Genomic DNA, 20,578 nt, shown 5'->3' with positions numbered 1-20,578 from the left:
AAGAATCCCTAAAAAATGCAGCCAAGAGAATTAGAAAGTGGGAGCGGAGAAGACAGTAAAGACAAACCAAATGACAGCAGAGAGCAAAAAGGAAGAAAAAGGTCATCTAATTCCTTACAGGTAGCATACGTTGCTCTTGAGGCGTACGAGGCTGGAGACGCCATGCTTAAACAAATTAAAGTTCAGTAACCAACTAATCTCAAGAATACAAAATCTAAAATCTAGTCACACCCCACTCAATATGTTTGAGTAGTCTATTGACTAGAAACAACGTAGAACTTGTAAAATCTAGCTACATCTTACTCCATCTATTGGAGTAATCTGTCAACTAGAGACAGCATAGAATTTGTAAAATCTAATTACAGCCTACCCCATCTATTGGAGTAATCTGTCAACTAGAGACAGCATAAAATTTGTAAAATCTAATTACATTCTACTCAGTACGTTTGAGCAGCCTGTCGACTAGAGACAGCATAAAATTCTCAGATACCACCACCGACTGAACCGAAGCGGACGGTCCTCGTGGTAAATGATGCAAGTTTGAATGCGTTCCAGCACCCTGTCGCTGGGGACGCTGACGGGAATAGTTAGTTACCCTTCGTCTTCCAGACGAACTGTTTGCCCATCTAACCCCGTTTCCTGTAACTTCATCTTCAGAACTTGACTCATCCGTGTCATCTGAACTAGATTCACGTCTCTGGAACTGAAATTCTGGCAACCTAATGGATGCCCGAGGGGCTTGTTGCACAGGAGTCAAATGTTCTTTTATCTCTGCCCTATTTACTCGGAACGGCGCACCTCCGTTTTCAGGTTTTATGACATAGGGTCCACCATCCTGATCGGGTATTTCGACCACAACAAAAATCTCTGACTTCCATGCATCATGGATTTTGCGTCTACCCATACCGTGATCCCGCAACAAGACACGTTGACCAAGCTGAAGTGATTTTCCTCTGACTTTCTTATCAAGGCGCCTCTTTCGCTCATGTGCTGCTTGCTGTAGATTCCGGTTCGCCAGTTGATGTGCCTGTAACAACCGTTCTCGGTGGACTTGAACCCACTCAGTGGTCGGCAAACCACCTTCTTCTTCTAAACCGATCCCCAACAGAAAGTCAACCGGTAAACGCGGTTCCTGACCGAACAACAAAGCGTATGGAGAAAATCCAGTGGAAGAATGGGGCGTTACATTGTAGACATACACCAACTCTTGAAGGTATTCAGGCCACCGTTTCTTTTTCTGATCCGTAAGGGTGCTCAAAAGGTTATGCATCGTCCGGTTGAAACGTTCACACTGAGCATTCCCCTGCGGATGGTACGCAGTGGTCCGAGATTTCTTCACACCGTAGAGAATACAGAGCTCTTTTATCACCTCTCCTTCAAAGTTTCGACCCTGATCAGAGTGAAGTCTCATGGGGATGCCGAATTTCTGAAACCACTCTTTCGTCAAAACCTTTGCTACAGTAACAGCTTTCTGATCGCGGGTAGGTACTGCCACCGTAAACTTTGTAAACACATCTGTCAATACCAGCACGTTTTCCTTACCATCCGTCGCTTTTTCGAGAAGCGTGAAATCCATAGCCACAACCTCAAGCGGCCGAGAAGCTAACAAATGTCCAATTGGAGCAGTAGCTCGTACTGAAGGCAGTTTGGCAAAGCTGCAACGCTCACATTCCTGAACCCACTTTCCCACTGTGGCGAACATTCCTGACCAGTAACAGCGCTGTCTCAACAATCGCAAACAACGTTCTGCTCCCTGGTGACCTGTCCCATGCACAGATTCAAAGACCGGCCTCTGGAGAGACTCTGGCAAAACTATCTGTAACAACGGTTTGTTGCTAACTGGATCTGTGACTCTACGGCAAAGTAAATCTTTCTCCACCACGAGCTTATCCCACTGTCTACACAGAGCAATGGCTGAGTTTCCCAAATCTCGTTTTTCTTGTATACTCGGTCTCGTTCCTTTCTTCAAATGTTGTAACAAAAGACCAATGACTGGATCTTCACCCTGAAGTCTTTGCAGATCTGCGGGTTCAATCGTCGGTAGAGCGTGTGTTGCCCCTAACTGCTCTCTTCCCGACTCATCTGTAGTCCCAACAACGATGCCCACATGTGCAGTTGCTGCCAACCCTTGATCCCGGCCCATGTTTACAGAGACAGAGCAAGCCGCCACCACTTCTTCCTCGATGTCCGTACCTGGACTCTCAAATGGATTCCTTGACAGGACGTCCGCGTTCACATTGGATTTCCCAGAACGATACTTGATCTCAAAATTGAAAAGAGCCAACTGCGCCACCCAACGTTGTTCCACAGCCCCTAGTTTGGCAGTCTTCAAGTAGCTGAGAGGATTATTGTCAGTATAAGCCACGAATGAAGCTCCCAGAAGATATCCACGGAACTTCTCGGTGATAGCCCACTTGAGAGCCAGCAGTTCGAGTTTCATGGAACTATAGTTCTGCATGTTTTTCTCTGATGGACGAAGTGTTCGACTTGCGTAGGCTATAACCCTCTTTCTTCCCTCCTGAGTCTGAGACAACACTGCCCCCAGACCTTTTGAACTTGCGTCTGTTTCCAAGACAAATGGAAGACTATAATCAGCGTATCCCAACACTGGAGCACTGATGAGAGCTAGTTTCAGCTTTTCAAAAGCCTGTTGACAGTCTAACGTCCACTTTCCACCCAACCGAACAGTCTTCCCTCCGGGTTTACCCTTCACACCCTCATGTACCTTCCCGACCAGTGCATGCAACGGCCCTGCCATCTGTGCAAACCCTAGCACGAATCGGCGGTAGTACGATGCAAATCCCAAGAAAGCTCTCAATTCCCTAAGCGTCTGAGGAACTGCCCACTGTTCAACAGCTTTGATTTTCTCCGCGTCAGTCGCGATGCCACCCTGTGAAATGGTGTAGCCCAGATACTGCACTGAAGTACGACAGAACTTGCACTTGTCCGGGTTCAGTTTGAGTCCAAGCTCTCTCAGTCGAGAAAGCACTGCTCTCAATCGCTCAATGTGTTCCTGGAAGGTTTTACTATAGACCAGAATGTCATCCAAGTACACCAGCAGCATCTGGAAGATCAGGTCATTCATCCCTGCTGTCATGAGTCGTTGGAAAGTAGCGGGAGCGGAACAGAGTCCGAATGGCATACGCTTGAACTCAAATAACCCAAATGGTGTAATGAAAGCAGTCTTTTGTCTGTCCTCCTCGTCCATTGCTATCTGATGATACCCTGAAGCAAGATCCAATGTGGAAAAGTAGTTCGCTCCCTTCAATGCATCCAAAGACTCGTCAATCCTTGGCAGTGGAAATGCATCACGTCTCGTCTTCGCATTCAGCTTGCGATAGTCCACACACATGCGCAATTCTCCGTTCTTCTTCCGCACTAAAACTATAGGCGAAGCAAAAGGGCTAGTACTGGGCTGTATAATGTCTTTCTCTAACAAGTCTTGAATGTGTTTTCTAACCTCTTCAAGTTGTGTTGGGGGAATGCGACGGTATGTCTGACTTACTGGAACATCGTCCAGCAAAGGAACTTTGTGCTTAATTAGGTCAGAATAACCTACATCCAGATCATCTTTGACCCATGTTTCTGGAAACTCACAATACAAATCATGCAACTGTTTGCGTTCCTCCTCATTACTTGCTGCGCCCAACAGACTCTCGGGAACCTTCAAGTCTGACACATCACTCTCTGCAGATATCGTATCACACGACACCACAACCTTCCCAGCAATCTCCTCTGCCTTCACCCCTGGCGAAACAACGCTATGAACTGCATGAACCGTGCCAACCGGAGTTCGCTCTGTCAAAAAGACATCTTCATCACTCAGATTAACGATCTGGACGTTCCACGGACCTTTTCCCTTTACCAGAGTCTGGGCTAGTAAACACTTCTCCCGGGTTGGACCCTCTAATGCCTCTATGACGTACTCGCCCTGTTCTGTCACCTTCTTTCCATACCCTCCACTCAAACAAACAGTGGAAATTGAGCGAGCGGACATGTGTATGCCGCCCTTTGGCACCCTCACCAACCCCACACAAGCTGGAGTGTCTACCGTTATGTCTGCCACTCTAATATTCACAGGCCCATGATCTCTCACGTCACGGATGACGTTCATGCCGAGTATGACTCGCGGCTCGCAACCCTCCGAATCAGAAACTTCCTTTTGAACAAGGATGACCCTTTCGGGAATAACTTGTTCCCCAACCTTAACGTCCAGTATAGTGTAGCCTATGTAGGGAACCTCCAACCCATTGGCTCCAACCAACCGTACAAGTGTATTGTCTCTTACCAGTTCTTCGCTAAAATGTTTGTAAAAGCAACGTTCACTGATAATCGTGACTTGTGAACCGGTATCCCACAACGTTTCCAACGTCACACCTCCCATTTCTACCACAACAACAGGTTGTTCGTCCACCATTCTAGAAACAACTGAGCCCTGCTCCTCCCCGTCCTGTGTACGGCTCTTTACACAGTCGGTTATTGGTTTAACCCCTTTTGAGTACATGATCTGATCACGTGGCCAGGCTTGCCACATTTCAGACAAATGGGTTTTCCATCGGATGTAAACTTATATTTGGGAGGTCGTCTTTCTGAAAGCCCGACCTTGAGTGCCTCAAGTTCCTGTTCTAACTCTTTTTGGGGACTCGCCATCTTCCTGACTTCTTCGAAACAATCTGAATTGTCATGAGTCGCGACTGTATTGGCTGTAGCGTTCTTTGGAACTGGAGTACGTATTTCTTCCCATTCTAATGCCAATTTCCTCAGTTCACTAAATGAGACCGACCCGTTTTGTATGTGCCTCCTCAAATCAAGGACCAGCGATCTGTCATGAATCCCTTCAACAAAATGATCCACAAGCAGGTCTTCAGAGGACACAGCGCGTCTCGATTCCTCTTGTTTGGCTTTCACCGCGTTAAAGCGTGTGAATAAATCATTGGCATACGCTCGGACCGTTTCTCGACTTCCCTGTCGCCTTTCAGCAAAACATGCCATAAGAGTTGGTAATGGGCGTTTGTCGCCGAATGCATCCACTAAGATTGCAAAAATGTCTTCGATACTGCTGTATGACTGACCACATGACTTCAGTTCAACCCTGGCTAGTCCCTCTACATGCTGAGTCACATAGTGAATCTGCTCTTCTCTCCCGAAATCCCTCACAGCACTACCAATCTCTTCTATGAAATCCTTAACAGAGTACCTTCCATCTTCTCTGCTATCTCCGTAGAATTTCCTAACTTTGGGGGGTTTCGAAACAACAACTTTCGGGGCGGATCTTGCCTCTAAACGTTCCCTCATGCTACTCAACTCTGTAGCCATTCTCCGCAGATCCCCTCCTTCTCTTACAATCCTTCCCCTTCCCAGCCCCAACGGTGTCTGTGAAAAATCAGCGGCCGAAGTAAATTCCAAATCAGATTCATCCATGTTGGTATTTTAAAAGGTTGGTATTTTAAAAGGTTGGTATTTTAAAAGGTTGGTATTTATAACATTGACCTGTGTTGGTATTACGTTTCTTCAACCAGAAGGTTATTCGAAACTTGTCAACACGTGTGTAGTACCAGTTAAACCAAGCTCTTACTGGCAACCAAGAAAAAACCCACACCACCCAGCATACATACAACACAACCAAAAGTGTTAGTAATCACATCACATCACCATGTAGCATAATCAAACATACAACTACACATGTCAGTCATAATATCAAATCAACATAATCAACCACACTCTTCCAGTGCTGGTCCACTCCCCAACTCTATCTCTTTGTACGGTGTGCAGTCTTTCACAAACGTCCGAAGAAATGTTAATCGTTGAAGTCCTTCTTCTGTGGATTAACAGAGTAAAAAGAAATGTTAATCACTGTAATCCTTTCTTCCACGGATTAACCAACTAAAAGGCAATGTTGACAACAAAGCCGCATCCGTCGACGTCACGCCCGGACTCCCTCCAACTTCTCACACGCCTGTCTCCTCGACACCAGCCCGCGTCCGGACTGCATGCCTGCCATCCTCTCCCTGTGCGACGGGGTCCCCTAACCTACACTAATCCTAGCCCTAACAGTAACACCCCCTACCCACCCTTGCTCCGCAGCGCCAAATGTAACCGTGTGCCAAACTACTTTCCTCTTTCGTACTGAACTCAAACACTAAAGCAGACAACACAAGTTATATTACCCAGGTTCTTTTATTCCATACGATGAAATGGGGAAAATGTGGGATAACGGGGGTTTATCTTCAAATACAACTTTCACTGTATAGGACTAAACAACTTCAAAAAAAAAACAATATTCTCACTCTTCTTCCTAAAACTACATTCTTCCCTTAAAAATACCCTTTAAAACACACCAAATCCTTTCCCCAAACTACACTCTACTCTAAATCCTCACTCTCAACTTTAATCTAAAACAAACGAAATCTAAAAAAGCAACCTAAAAACAATTCTTTAAAAAAACCAAATCTACAAAAACTCTAACAAAATCTGACAAATCTCTCCACTAAATCTAACTACTCTTCACTAACAAAACCTAGTCTATAAAAACAAATCTACGCCCCACTAAAAAAAGAAAAAGACCTAACTAAACCCAGACCTAACTAAACCAAAACAGATCTAACTAAACCCAGACCTAACTAAACCCCTCTAAAAAAGAAAAGACCTGAATCTAACTAGACCAGAAAAAAACATAACTAAAACCCGAACAGACCTAACTAAACCCCGTCTACTGAAACCCCGTCGCACGCTCCGACATCCTGCAAACCACAGAATGCACGCCGTAAGCATACGTAAACAAATCAACAATTTCAACTACCACAAGCTAACTCAAACAACAAAACACATCATTCCTACCAAATAACATGCCTACAATACCGTTTTCTCAAACGACGGTCTTCTAAAACATTCACACTCAAAAATCTTCCCCACCATTCCAACTCACAAAACAATCTACTTGAACATTCAAATATATCCTCCCCCCAAGCAGCATACTATTCTTTTCACCGCCTACCCATTTACAGAAAGAAAATTGTTTTAACCTACCAGCAAAAGAATCCTCACATTCCGGAAAGATTTCCGGCCGTGACAGACATGTCACAACGGCATCAAAAACACACCGCACCAAATACACGTTCTCTTCCCTCAAAGATTCCAAGCAAAAGCACAGTCCCAGCGTCCACATCCTGCGCGCCGGTGTCACAAGATTAACCCATTCAACTCGAGGGGTGTCAGGCAGCCCCACTTTCTTTAGTTAGTGCCTAACGTCAACTTCAACTATTCAACTTTACATCGCGGCGGAGAGAAAAAGGAGATGGAACAAAGCCACCTGTCAATTGTTTCTTGTTCACAAAAACATTAATCACAAAATTTACTCCAAAGGCTTGTACCAAAAAAGCAATCGTTTTACCTATGCAAATTTTAGAATCGGCTATTCCGCGAGACCAATTCAATAGAAATGAAACTCAGTCTCGGAAACCTTAATGGATCCCCGATAGTATAGAGGTACCACGAGTTCACACGGATGCACAAAAGTGCATGTGTACCGTAACTGTCGTTCCCAAGCTCACACTTGCATCTGCTTTGTTTGATTGTTAGTTTGTTTTTCTTCTGGTGTGATGTAACTCCCGTGCAACTTCATGTTTCAGGCTGCGCTGATCGTATTTGCGGTTCTTCTCCCGCAATGCCTGACCAGACGGCGAATGGAAAACCTGGGTAGGACCTTCCTGTCACAGTGTCACCCCATTCCTTGACGGTAGTTGCTGCTCCTACTTTGCCCTGTCAGGAGAGAGAATTGCAAAGAAGAATTTGAGTCAAGGAATTGGAATGTAATTTTAAATAAGTAAACGAAGAAGAGGAAGAGGAAGAAGAGTGAGAGAGAAGAAACAGTGGGGAGAAGTTGAGAAAGAGGAAGGCGAAGAGAAACAGCGAGAGAAACCGGTGTAACACCCACGTTTCTGACCCCCACCTAAAAGTATCCCCCGGGGTCAATTCGGTAACCCAAACTGACCCCCAGGGGGCCGTTTGGTGTCCCTAGTGTGTCCCCCGGGGGACAGTTTTGGGACACCAAAATGGCCACTAGGGGGACCACCCAGGATTTCCCGACGTGCTGCATTTGTCCCCCACCAAACTCTGAACACGTCCCTAATCCCGAAACGTCCCCCGCCTTTTTTCATCCCCCCCCCCCCTCAGGAGGAATGGGGAGGCAGAGGTGTGCTGAGGAGGAGAGATAGACAACCATACCCACCTCCATATTCACTGCTATGATTGCCAGCTCGAACGGAGGAGATGGTTTCACTCGTTTGGTGATTCGTCTAATTGCTGTTTGGCAGGCGGTTTCAGGTTCCATCCCCTGTAACATGGATGATGCAATTGTTTTTTATGGTTTTGTTTTTAAAACACTTTGTTATATAAAAAAAATAACTGTGTGTGTGTGTGCGCGCGCGTGTGCGTGCGTGCGAGTGCGTGTGTGTATGTGTGAGTGTGTGCGTGTGTGTGTGTGTGTGTGTGTGTGCCTGTGTGCGTGCGTACGAGCATGCGTGCGTGCATGTGTGTGTGTTAGAGAGAGAGAGAGAGAGAGAGAGAGAGAGAGAGAGAGAGAGAGAGAGAGAGAGAGAGAGAGAGAGAGAGAGAGAGAGAGAGAGTGTGTTCGGGCGTGTGTTTCTGTGTGCATACTGGTAATAAACAACAAAAGCGATTAAAAAAAGAAAAGAACGAACAGAAGGTCAAACATGTGCCTTTAACAAAAAGTATAATTAAAACAAGAGAGACTAAACAGTCAAGTCAGATGGAAGAGGGAGAAAGAGCAGGAAGGAGGCAAGGATCTGACTGAATGATAGCTATCCACAAGGGTAACTTAGACGAGAAAGAATTTACCCGATGCTACCCAGCATGTCGTAAGAGGCGACTAACGGTTCTGTTTCTCCTTTTACTCTTGTTAAGTGTTTCTTGTATAGAATATAGTCAATGTTTGTAAAGATTTTAGTCAAGCAGTATGTAAGAAATGTTAAGTCCTTTGTACTGGAAACTTGCATTCTCCCAGTAAGGTATATATTGTACTACGTTGCAAGCCCCTGGAGCAATTTTTTGATTAGTGCTTTTGTGAACAAGAAACAATTAACAAGTGGCTCTATCCCATCTCCCCCCTTTCCCCTATCCCATCTCCCCCCTTTCCCCGTCGCGATATAACCTTGAATGGTTGAAAACGACGTTAAACACCAAATAAAGAAAGAACTTGAAAAGAAAAGGGTAACTTACAATCAACCTGTCATGAAACTTGTTTTTCTGTCAGATTATATATTATCGACAAGCAAACCCAGTGAATTTTTTTCTACCATCATCATTTACAGTCTCATTTAAAAACAAACAACAACAACAACGACAACAACCACAACCAACCAACCAAAAACGCTGCAGGCAACAACAACAAAGAGAGAAAAACAAAAATGGTTTTGAATTAATGACCGTCTGCAAATCGTGGAATCGATACTGTGGAGACAGTTAGCCAGACAGATAATCACACACCAGGCTGCACTAGTTGAAATTGATAATTGACGGATGGCTCTGCGCGGCGGCTTGGTATAGGCACAACAAACAATGAATATGGATTTTCATGAGATGTACAGTGCCCGGCAAAAGAAACGCAACTCATTCGCGCCCACTGTTGCAAGTGATTTTTTGTCATTTTCAAATTGTCGTAAAATATGAACCAGATAAGGTACATCAAAAAGGAAGACAGATTCGTGGAGGACATCTTACTGGCTGTACGATTCGTGCATATTATTTAATCGTTTTACCTTTGTATAAACTGTGTTATACAGAGTAGGGGTCAATTTAGAAATGACGAAAAAAACACTTACAAGAGTGGGCGCGAATGAGTTGCGTTTCTTTCGCCGGGTACTGTACACTAACTTGCAAGGTTTATAGCAGCCTAAAATCTTACAAACCTTTCAAGGAAGAGAATCAGAAAGATTGTATATGTTTTGTTAGTTAAATGTTTTATTTATCACGGGTTTGGCATAAACACGGGTCATTTACATTTTTGTTCTTCTATTTTAACTCTTTGCGTTGTGTGCTTACCTACCTGTCTCATTAATTCCAAGACCATGAAACTGGGACAGAATTTCATGATTTGGTCTCCTTCACCTGAGCAGCACACAGCACCAACTTCATTGTCTGTTTTTAAACACACACACACACACATGCACACACACACACACACACACACACACACACACACACACACACACACGTTGAAGTTGGGAACAAATCAAATCCATACAGGTAAAAACAAGCAACAGAGCTGGTCAGTCAAGACACGCAAACTTGCTTAATTCTTTGAGTCACACATGCTTTTGAATTTGCTTCTTTTCTTTCTTTATTTGGTGTTTAACGTCGTTTTCAACCACGAAGGTTATATCGCGACGAGGGAAAGGGGGGAGATGGGATAGGGGAAAGATGGGATAGAGCCACTTGTTAAGTGTTTCTTGTTCACAAAAGCACTAATCAAAAAATTGCTCCAGGGGCTTGCAACGTAGTACAATATATGACCTTACTGGGAGAATGCAAGTTTCCAGTACAAAGGATTAAACATTTCTTACATACTGCTTGACTAAAATCTTTACAAACATTGACTATATTCTATACAAGAACCACTTAACAAGGGTAATAAGTGAAGAATTTTATGGGTGGGAAAAGGAAAGTAAAAGGACTTTGGGGAGGCAGAAATAGAGAAGAAACAAGAAAAAGATCCTAATTAGGTTCACGGCATCGAGAGTGATGCGACCTTCTCTCAGAAGTTAGTAGAGAAGGCCCCCCCATCCACCACCCGGGGGACGCGCCTCTACGCCAATTAGGGGGCGCGAGGTGAATTTGCTCAGAAACACACAGAAACACACACCCACCCACACACGCTCTCTCTCTCTCATCTCTGTCTGTCTTTATCAGACAGACCAGCTAACAGCCAGACAGCCAGACAAACACATGAACAACAAAGCCCTTTGAATTCCGTTTGTGCATCTTAACACGTACACGTGCAAGGATCTCTCAGGGAGCACACAATGCTGTGCACAGAAATAAATTTACTCAGTAGTCAGTATCCCGAAACAATGTTACCAAGGGAGCAAACTCACCGGCAAATAAGCCAGACCCAGGCAACGCACTGTCTCCAATTCTTCCCCTTGCCTTGTTCTTCATACCGCTGGAAGTCACTCCTGAACAAATAATAAACAATTCAGATATATATCTCTTTGCACTTAATTCTCTATCATTCTCTTTCTACTGTAGCATTCACATTTACTTTGGGTTTTGAGGTTGTTTCTCACGAAGGCATCCATTTTCTTAGCACTTTGAGAAGTCAATCTGATTGAGATAATGACAATGACAAATCTTTATTTTACAAAAACTATAGAATAATCAGTGGTTTCCTTCTTTTACATCTAGACCTCATGCTAAATGACGTGGGGGGGGGGGGGGGGGGGGGGTTAATGTACATAAAGAAGTTACATGAACATTGATTCAATTACACACACAGTAAAGTAATAACAGCAAAGCAAGAAAAAAGCACAAATCATCATCACAATATTAAATGACACAGCGTAGAACAAATCATGTATAGATATAATATGTTCATTGAAGAGAATTACAATATACCCTGGCGATAACTGCATGTGTTTAAGGATGATACTTACAGCATCACAACCTTATATCACAGAATACAGAATTGATCCACAATTCTGAAAATATTCAATGTGAATCAAAACAAATCAAAACAACATGAGACATAACAGATTGAAACAGTTATACATATAGCAGCCTTATATGACACCTATAGCACCACTACCATAAAACTTCAACCTGAACGCCAAACTGCTGCTAACAATACATGTAATTTATGTTTCACTGGAAAAAAACAAATTCAAGATACCTGTGGCAATGTTTCCATGTGAGTCCAAAACGATAATACCCAGTGTGTCATGTTGAGAGCTGGATTCAGATTTGGCTTGATGTTCAGAACTCTGAATACGGCTTGCACCATCACCAGACTGAAAGAAAGAAAAGGACTGTTGGTTTAATGTTGCCATCAAATGTGCATATAGATTTTCAAAATAATCACTCCCATAAGATTCATCATCACAATGATTTCAACTTTGACGAACGTTAGATCAATTGGAAATCAACACCACTTCCTCGAAAGAAAATAGACAGACAGACAGACTTAATGTACTTACTAAAATGCTGAATTGTCCAAAGTAATGTCTGTTCAAACCTGTTGAGTTTAAAACTCTAAACGGTCATCAAAAACTTGAAAATATGCAGAAAGTTCATGTAAAAAGAATGAGATTAGATAAGATAGGAAGATAAGAAAACTTTAATGTCCATTTTACATAAACATGGACATTTTTCTTTTTGCTTGTGGCCTCACCTGAGTGTTCAAAATATCCAGGTGAAATCCAGACTGCACTGCAAAATCCTGCGCCCCTTGTGCTGTCAGCATGCTGTGTTTGCTTCTCTCCATCACACATCGTGCCACAGATGATGCTCTGGAAATTCTGTTTATAAGAATGAATTAAATATATAATTGCCAGCAAAGTTTTTATGCGCATGCAGCAGCAGAGACCCAAATAAAAAAAGTGTGCTAGGTACTAAAATATGCTGGGATGATGTGACTTGATAGCTTCAATAAATGTCATTTTGGACCTAAATGTAAGAAACACCCTATATATACACAAACATTAAAAGCACTTCATGTACTTTACTGTAAGCGACAAACACATAAGTTACATATGTTTTGTTCCATTTGTACCATACCCGTGTGACTTGGAATAAGGCCGTGAAAGGTAAATATGCGCCGACATGGCTGCAATCTACTGGCCGTATAAAATTTCATCTCACACGGCATCACTGCAGAGCGCCTAGAACTGTACCCACGGAATATGCGCGATATAAGCCTCATTGATTGATTGATTGATTGATTTTTCTTTTTACTTCCAAAGTGCACTTCACACTGCTTATTCACAACTCTCCAAACAAGGTTCGCAAGGAAGCAATGCACATGTCTTCTTTGGTATTGCTGTAAATTGTGTAAGGCTTAGGGCAGAACAGTGAAAGTGCAAGCTTTGATCCTCATTAAATATGCTCTGTGCTTTTATGGTCCTGGACTTACAGCCATTGTTCAGCTTGTGCATAGTCAGTACTTTGAGAGTACGTGAAAAAGAGTTGAGGTTCCTACTGATGTGCATTATAGCCTCAAATTAATTGAGCCAAGTCAAGCTGGCTGCACAAAGCTTTGGCACTGCAAGGGCTTTGCGTGTTGTGTCTGAGTATGTTGATGTGATGGTCCAACTGTACTCCAGACATTCGAGATTTAACTTAACACATAGTTCGGATGCTGCCTTCTCGAATGTTGGGAGTACAGTTAGACAATCACACCAACATACATAGACACAACATCGTGTAGTCAACTTTGGGCTCAATTACGGAGCACCTTTATGCATCCTCCTTATGTGCCATAGTATTTCTTCCTGGCACCCCCACCATCCTTTCTTCACATACCCTTGCAGAGCTGTGACGGCGCCAAAGCTCATCTGTTTTCCTGACATGATGGCCGCATCCATCTCCAATTCCCCATTTTGGTTGGGTGGTCCGCCCCGCCCCACTTGGAATGGCCCATACTTTTCATCCTCCTCTGCAACTACAAGGAAAAAACATATACACTGCACTGTGAGAAATGCATGTATTTGCATCCATCTCCAATTCCCCATTTTGGTTGGGTGGTCCGCCCCGCCCCACTTGGAATGGCCCATACTTTTCATCCTCCTCTGCAACTACAAGGAAAAAACATATACACTGCACTGTGAGAAATGCATGTATTTGCATCCATCTCCAATTCCCCATTTTGGTTGGGTGGTCCGCCCCGCCCCACTTGGAATGGCCCATACTTTTCATCCTCCTCTGCAACTACAAGGAAAAAACAAATACACTGCACTGTGAGAAATGCATGTATTTGTACAATGGGATTTGTTCAGGTGACGGTTTCTATAGATTAATCATAGACAAGACTCTGTTGATTGTTTATTAGTATACATGTACATGTATTTGGAAAATCAATTCTATCCATAGTGTGTTAAATTTCATCACACCCAAAGTCAAGAAACACTCACACAGAAACCAGACACAAAATATAACACAATCAGGTACCGTTCAATCACACAGTGACGTTTGCAAATAATTATTTCAGAGGTTAGATCAGAAGAGCACTTAATTACTGATTTAAAGCAGAAATGAACCAAGCGAATATGCTATAAGTATAAAGAAAGCCCGAGTAATACTTACGGTTGAGAGCATTCTCTACACTGTCTTCACATGTACATCCCTGGCTCACCAAACGAGCCGCAACTTTCACTGGTTCTGCTGAAAATGCCCAAGTGCCAACTACCACTGCATGCCGTTTTCTGGCACTGTCCATTCTGGTTAGATAAGAGTAAGATGGGAGACCTTTATTCTCCCATCCACACCTGAAATTCATTGAAAATGATATGTATGAGTGAGAGAGATATAAAATACGATAACATAAACCAAATCTTTATTTTCCGAGGGTAATAATCATTTTTATACCTTTTTAATTAACTTCCTGCCCTCACCCAAAGTAAGGAAAACACATAACTTTAGAGACATCAACACAATTAACAAATAATCAGCGTAATAATAATATATTATTATTATTGATAACTAAAATATATGTGTTGGAGAGAGAGAGAGAGAGAGAGAGAGAGAGAGAGAGAGAGAGAGAGAGAGAGAGAGAGAGAGAGAGAGACGGAGAGAGAGAGAGAGAGAGAGAGAGAGAGAGAGAGAGAGAGAGAGAGAGAGAGAGAGAGAGAGAGAGAGAGAGAGAGAACTGAATCAGTTTGTTGGATTCGAGTCTAAGCTAGAAAGAATACTTTCTGATATGTTGAAAGAGTTAATCTTGAGCTTTAGTGAGTTAAATTCCTAGCTCAGAATTCAGAGGCATTTAAGCCTCCAAATTTGCATAACCTGCACTTGTAAGCATAACAAGTCATTTTAGATCCCTTTGGACCCACGGAATGAAACGAATGCTCGGAATGAATTAAGTTTACATGCGTCAAAGAAGGAATTATCCAAAGCGGCGACAGGGGAGGTTGCCTTAGTGATGTCCCTTGGTTGAAAACGTAGCCATTCTCGCGGCATTCTCGTCGATCAAACAACCAAATTAATTAATTATGCTTAAGTTTGGAGCTCAATCCGTCAATTAATTTCACGACAAATGTTCTTTGGCTTGATTACAGGGACTTGTAAAAAGTAAAAAATGCCACTGGATTCTCAGCTATGAATTTAACACACAAAAGTTGAAGATTACCTTGAAAGATCTGTTGTAAAGAGTATTGCTGGTCTAGGTCGTGAACGGTCGGCTCACGCACGTGTGCTTTGTTTACGGAAACACGCAAGTAAGCATTGCTTCCCTTGATAGAGCAGCTATTTGAGAGTTAGCAACCTTGGTTACATTGACCTTGACCGGAGATGAGCATTTCCGCCAGCATGGCCGACCAACAAGGTTGGAAACATTAATGTGGTCTAATCTGTCTTTTTCTGGCTGCATGTTGTCATGTCAACGTTTTAGTGAGGGATGATTAAAGAGATACTCATATGTGTTTGTTTGCTTCTGCTCTTTTTTGTCATCCCAGTCTAGATAGTTGACACTGGAGCGAAACTTCCTGAGTCTAGCTCAGTTACTATTTGTTTTGTTCTTACTAGACACTAGTTTACTGTATCTCATTATCTGTCCCTGTATGTCTGTCTCCTGTATGCCCATCTCTTTTTCGCGTGCACAGAGTGTGGTGCATGTTTTTCCCACTTCCTTGTCCCATCAAGCGAACTCTCCTACTCCCTTCTTGCTACCCCAGTCCATTTCCATAAATTTAGGCAGGAAAAGCGGGTGTATTCCCTGTAGGTGTTTTTCCTGTATATATATATAGGGAATGCACCCAGGTGCATTTCTTGTAGTAAAACAGATCACACTCAATCTTGTGCCCTACGCAAGACTGCCGTCAACTGCAGAGTTCAGTTTCACTTTCATAAGACTGAAGTACTGCTACGACGCTTTGAGCAAATGCACGCTTTACAGCCCTGAAAGTCCAACAAATGGTGTACTTGCCTTTGGCTAGTGATTCTGAAAATTTACTAGCCAGAGAGCAACCTTTACTAGCCAAACCAACAATTTGTTTCAGCAACTTTACTCGCATTTTGCAAGTAGATGAACATTTCTACTCGCCAGTTTCATGTTTCTACTCGCCAGTTTCATGTTTCTACTCGCCAGTTTCATGTTTCTACTCACAATGGCGAGTAAAAAAACTCGTCACTTTCAGGCCTGCTTTACTTCACTACACAGCAGGAGTTCATAACATGTGTTAAACAGCTGACGGGACAGCGATACTGCGGCTTGCTGGTCGAGTAGAGTAACATGATGCGCTATGCTGATGGCAAAAGCTGCCGCATCAGTGTCGTTATTAGGTTACGTCTGTTGTGACTAAAGTGAATGTGCTATTTTCTTTGCACTTTGGGGTGGATGTTTGTGTCAGAACGTTTCTAGATCAACAAACTTAAGATATATATAAACGTCATTTTTGAGGGTGTATCACTATCACTAGTATTAGAGAGTCACATGACCTCCAACGAGACTCGATAAAACCTGCAGGAAATGCACCCGGGTGTATTCTCTGCATACAAGAAAAACGCCTACAGGGAATGCACCCGCTTTTGGTCGACATAGACCTTTACTCTTTAAGTGCCGAATATATATATCTATATGTTCAGACAAAGTATATTTGTTTCCGATTGTCAAAAGATGAGACTGTCTTACTAAATTTCCTTCTTTTTGTATTATTGCAGACTTGATGCAGACGAAACCAATTGGTTATTTACGCAGTGTTTTCCAGTATAAGAATGGTACTCCTCGCCAACCATCGTTGTGCAGTTCTGCTAGAGGTTCCTTGGAGATAGAGAAGAGTGTGTTCAACAATCCTGAACATGCCTTGGAAGGCCTGGAACAGTTTTCTCATGCTTGGTAGGTTTTGAAATTGCATTCAGTCTGCATGTATTGGTAAATGTTTCTATTAAAAGCATGTTTAAACATACCTTTATTGGTGTATGGGTGTGTTATCAAACGAGGTAGTTTTAATATAGACGGAAAAAAGAAAAGAGTAGTCATGTATTTGGCAGCCTGGGGTGGATGTGCTGAAACTCTGGCCTAAGTGTAAAAGAAAAAACCCAGAAAACACACACACACAAGAACCAGTCATCCATTGCACACAAGAAAAATTATATTTGTAAATGTGTGTTTGCTGCATGTGTGTTTCATGCTTTGTGATTTTTTGAGTACAGCCATGTCATGTGCACACACACAAAGACAGAAACGCAGACACAAACAATCTGATGCAAATCTTCTCCATTCCATCTCATCATTTTAAATCTTCCCGGTTAAAATGAACTCTTGAAGTAAGCATTACTGTTGACTGGTTTCCTTAATAGCTTTGTCAGATACAGTGGAACCCCCAACCCCCCCCCCCCCCCCTTAACGACCTTTAAAAATCTAATAAAATCATGTCTTGAAAGGGAGGGAGTCTTAAAATGGAGGTTAATTTACAGAAGCTATGAACAGAACATCTCATTCTGAGAAAAGGAGGATCTTTTAAAGGAGGAAGCCTTAAATTGGGGGGTCTTAAATTTAAAAGGGGGGTTCCACTGTATTATGCTGTTGTTCCTACAATAATGACAGTTATTTAGTTGTTCACTTTTTTTTGTTTTTGTTTCAGGATAGTGTTTGTGTTTCACAAGAACAGACCCGGTCACAGCAAAGCCAAGGTGAAACCACCCAGACTGAACGGAAAGAGAGTCGGTGTCTTTTCTACGCGGTCGCCATACCGACCCAACGCCGTTGGCCTCACTCTGGCTAAAATTGACAGGATTTCAGGTAATTATCATAGCAGCATTTTGTGCCTTGAAGTAAAAGATTCAGTTGTGAAAGCTTGGGCTTATAATATTATGTTGAAGATGGCTTTTGCTGGTACAGTGGAACCCCCCTTTTAAGACCTCCAAAATCTTGGGAAAATCAGGTCTCAAATAGGAGAAAATCTTTGGAAAATCAGGTCTTAAAAAGGAGAACATCTTGGGAAAATCAGGTTTTAACAAGGAGAAAATCTTAAAATGGGGGTAAATTTACAGACGTGAACAGAACATCTGAGAAAACAAGGTCTTTAAAGGGAGGAAGTCTTAAAGTCTTAATCAAAGGGAGGAAGTCTTAAAGTCTTAATCAAAGGGAGGAAGTCTTACATTTTGTTAGTGGATGAAGGCTGTGAAATGTCAAACTGATTCACTTTAATACATTTCTGAAGGGGGTCATACTTTTTCAGGTTACTATACAGAAAGAGTAGACCTGCTAAAACTGGTCCTGACTGACCCTTCTGGATTAAAAACCCCCGAGAATGAAGAATCAGATCTGCTGAAAACATGCTACTCAAATGCTGATTTTAAGAAACAATGGATCTATGCAATTGTTTTTACAAGCATTTGTAATCTGCTTTATATAATCGTATTTTCGTTCCCTTTGTAGGGAATTAAGTGGAACTGTTGCGAGTAGGATGGTAACTTGCAATGATATATGGTTTGATGTGTGTAGTATGTTTAAGAGGCCTGTTACATGTGTGTGATTCCTTTTTTTATTTGCTGCTATACCTGGCTTGGGATGTTTTTATTTGTGTACAGGAGCCACTGTTTACTTCTCTGGCATTGACATTGTGGACGGCACACCAGTTCTGGACATCAAACCATTCATTCCTCAGTACGATGTGCCTGTGTGTCGTGGAGAGTTATACAAGGGTGACACAGTGTCAGACACAGAGTGCAGCTTGGATTTGAATGACCACAACGTAGGTGAGCCTACAGAAGATACTGAAACAACGCTGTGCGACAGTGAGGAAGGCTCAACATCTCCATCTGAAAATGACAACTTGTGTGAAGGAGTTGTGTCAGAAAAAGTCTCCTGCCAACAGACAGATACCATAAATTCTTTTGAATACAAAGGAGAAACTGGCATATCTCCGTCAGGTGAGTGTGTGAAAGATACACACAAAGCAACAGTAAGATGTGGCAAGGAGTTTGTAGATAAGATTTTGCCACCTGAACTATTGTTTAAATCAGGTTCAGGGATTCAAGGTGAAGAGCTTTCTCTCCAGTGTGTCACAGATGATGATAACAGGGATTTTACAACTTCAAGTTATTCTCTGGATATCCATGAAAACCTGCAAACAAGCACAGGAAAAGGTGTAGCAGGGAGAACGATGGTAGGGGACGGAACCAGTGGGGTGGCAGAAGTGAGACCGTTGAACGCAGTTGTTTCCCTTGATTCATACAGCCTTCCCGCGAAGACGCTGGGGAAGGAGCCGTCTGACAGAGCAAGCCTGATGGAAGGCGTAAGACATGAGCAAACTGTCAAGAATACCACAAAATCAGCAATCAAGAGTAGCAGTATTTCAAATTCTTCAGTTGCTCAGTGGTTAGATGCCCCTCCTGTCAGCAAAATTCATGTTTCGTTCACACCAAATGCAGAATCACAGCTTCAAAACTTTGTCTCACAAACTACTTCGTCCACACATTCTCAGTACTCTCTCGACTTCTTGTCAGGAGAAGATGAAATAAGATCAACAATCATGTCAGTGCTGTCTGAGGATCCACGGTCAGTGTACAGAAGGGAAAAGTGCAAGGATGCCTTGTATTTTTTCACTGTGGACCAGATACATGTGACGTGCTGGTTTGATGAGGACAGGGCAGAAGTGGTCAGATTACAGCCTCTTTCTGCAGTTGAACAGTTATCGAAACGGTAGAAATGTCAGTGAATGTGTCAGCATTAATCAAAGTCTGAATGTGATTTCCTATATATAATTTTTTGGTGGAAGGAGATTTGTACAATCTGCAAGAAGTGTACTGAATTGAAAGGGATTTGGGTATATTTTTTGGTGGAAGGAAATACACAATCTGAAGAAAGTGTGCTCAAATAAAGGGACAATTATAAAAACTGCATGACTTGTGCATTGGTTGCCATTTATATTATACTTCGAAGAGAAAGGGGGAGAGAGAGTTGTGTGTGTGTGTGTGTGTGTGTGTGTGTGTGTGTGTGTGTGTGTGTGTGTGTGTGTCATGGAAAAAGCCACAGTGGAAACAAAACACCTGTTATTTATCCAGTTATCTGTTATCAATTATCAAATCTTTTCACAAAGGAGTCGCAGTAGTGTTTGTTTCAAACGATACTCTTCCTTCAGAATGATCAAAATTCACAATGAAATAAAGTTGTTGGCAGTAACTGTATACATAGACACTGAAAAGGGTTGGAATCATATATTATTCTCTTCGTGTCAAGTTGCAAGGGAGAAATCGAATCCCCACACACCAATAAGATATCCAAAAGCTATCACATGTGGTACAACGAATGTATGCAGAAATATGAATATAAACTCACAAAAAAACGAAAAAACAAAAAAAGCAAGAGAGAGACAGAGAGAAGACGGAACCTGTTTCAATCAATCAATCA

At 42.5% G+C, this 20,578-nt stretch overlaps 2 protein-coding genes across 2 annotated transcripts; one reads left to right on the top strand and one right to left on the bottom strand.

Moving 5' to 3' along the window:
* Positions 1 to 6,158: 6,158 nt before the first annotated feature.
* On the bottom strand, positions 6,159 to 15,454 carry LOC138951095 (N(4)-(Beta-N-acetylglucosaminyl)-L-asparaginase-like). Its single transcript, XM_070322756.1, has 10 exons — positions 15,356 to 15,454; positions 14,314 to 14,495; positions 13,834 to 13,938; positions 13,534 to 13,672; positions 12,404 to 12,530; positions 11,906 to 12,023; positions 11,112 to 11,192; positions 10,064 to 10,155; positions 8,228 to 8,332; positions 6,159 to 7,758 (listed from the first exon to the last, which is right to left on the bottom strand). The coding sequence occupies exons 2-10, from the start codon at positions 14,444 to 14,446 to the stop codon at positions 7,618 to 7,620; spliced, it is 1,041 nt and encodes a 346-aa protein (XP_070178857.1). The 5' UTR covers positions 14,447 to 14,495; positions 15,356 to 15,454; the 3' UTR covers positions 6,159 to 7,617.
* A 60-nt stretch (positions 15,455 to 15,514) lies between these two features.
* Positions 15,515 to 20,068, top strand: LOC138948846 (tRNA (adenine(37)-N6)-methyltransferase-like). The gene is made up of 4 exons (XM_070320473.1): positions 15,515 to 15,550; positions 16,885 to 17,059; positions 17,808 to 17,965; positions 18,757 to 20,068. The coding sequence occupies exons 1-4, from the start codon at positions 15,517 to 15,519 to the stop codon at positions 19,872 to 19,874; spliced, it is 1,485 nt and encodes a 494-aa protein (XP_070176574.1). The 5' UTR covers positions 15,515 to 15,516; the 3' UTR covers positions 19,875 to 20,068.
* Positions 20,069 to 20,578: the final 510 nt, after the last annotated feature.

The sequence above is a fragment of the Littorina saxatilis genome, linkage group LG1 (assembly GCF_037325665.1).
Source record: "Littorina saxatilis isolate snail1 linkage group LG1, US_GU_Lsax_2.0, whole genome shotgun sequence".
Lineage (NCBI taxonomy): Eukaryota > Metazoa > Mollusca > Gastropoda > Littorinimorpha > Littorinidae > Littorina > Littorina saxatilis.
This window is presented reverse-complemented; position numbering and strand designations above follow the sequence as displayed.

Bases quoted from the DNA above. Each gene is read 5' to 3' on its own strand.
- LOC138951095 (XM_070322756.1), bottom strand. From the start codon at position 14,446: ATGGACAGTGCCAGAAAACGGCATGCAGTGGTAGTTGGCACTTGGGCA. The intron at 12,024-12,403 runs GTGAGGCCACAA...TCTTTCTTTCAG, and splicing joins TGGATATTTTGAACACTCAG to TCTGGTGATGGTGCAAGCCG. The intron at 7,759-8,227 runs GTGGGTATGGTT...CTCTCCTGACAG, and splicing joins TCATAGCAGTGAATATGGAG to GGCAAAGTAGGAGCAGCAAC.
- LOC138948846 (XM_070320473.1), top strand. From the start codon at position 15,517: ATGAGCATTTCCGCCAGCATGGCCGACCAACAAG. The intron at 15,551-16,884 runs GTTGGAAACATT...GTATTATTGCAG, and splicing joins CAGCATGGCCGACCAACAAG to ACTTGATGCAGACGAAACCA. The intron at 17,060-17,807 runs GTAGGTTTTGAA...TTTTTGTTTCAG, and splicing joins GAACAGTTTTCTCATGCTTG to GATAGTGTTTGTGTTTCACA.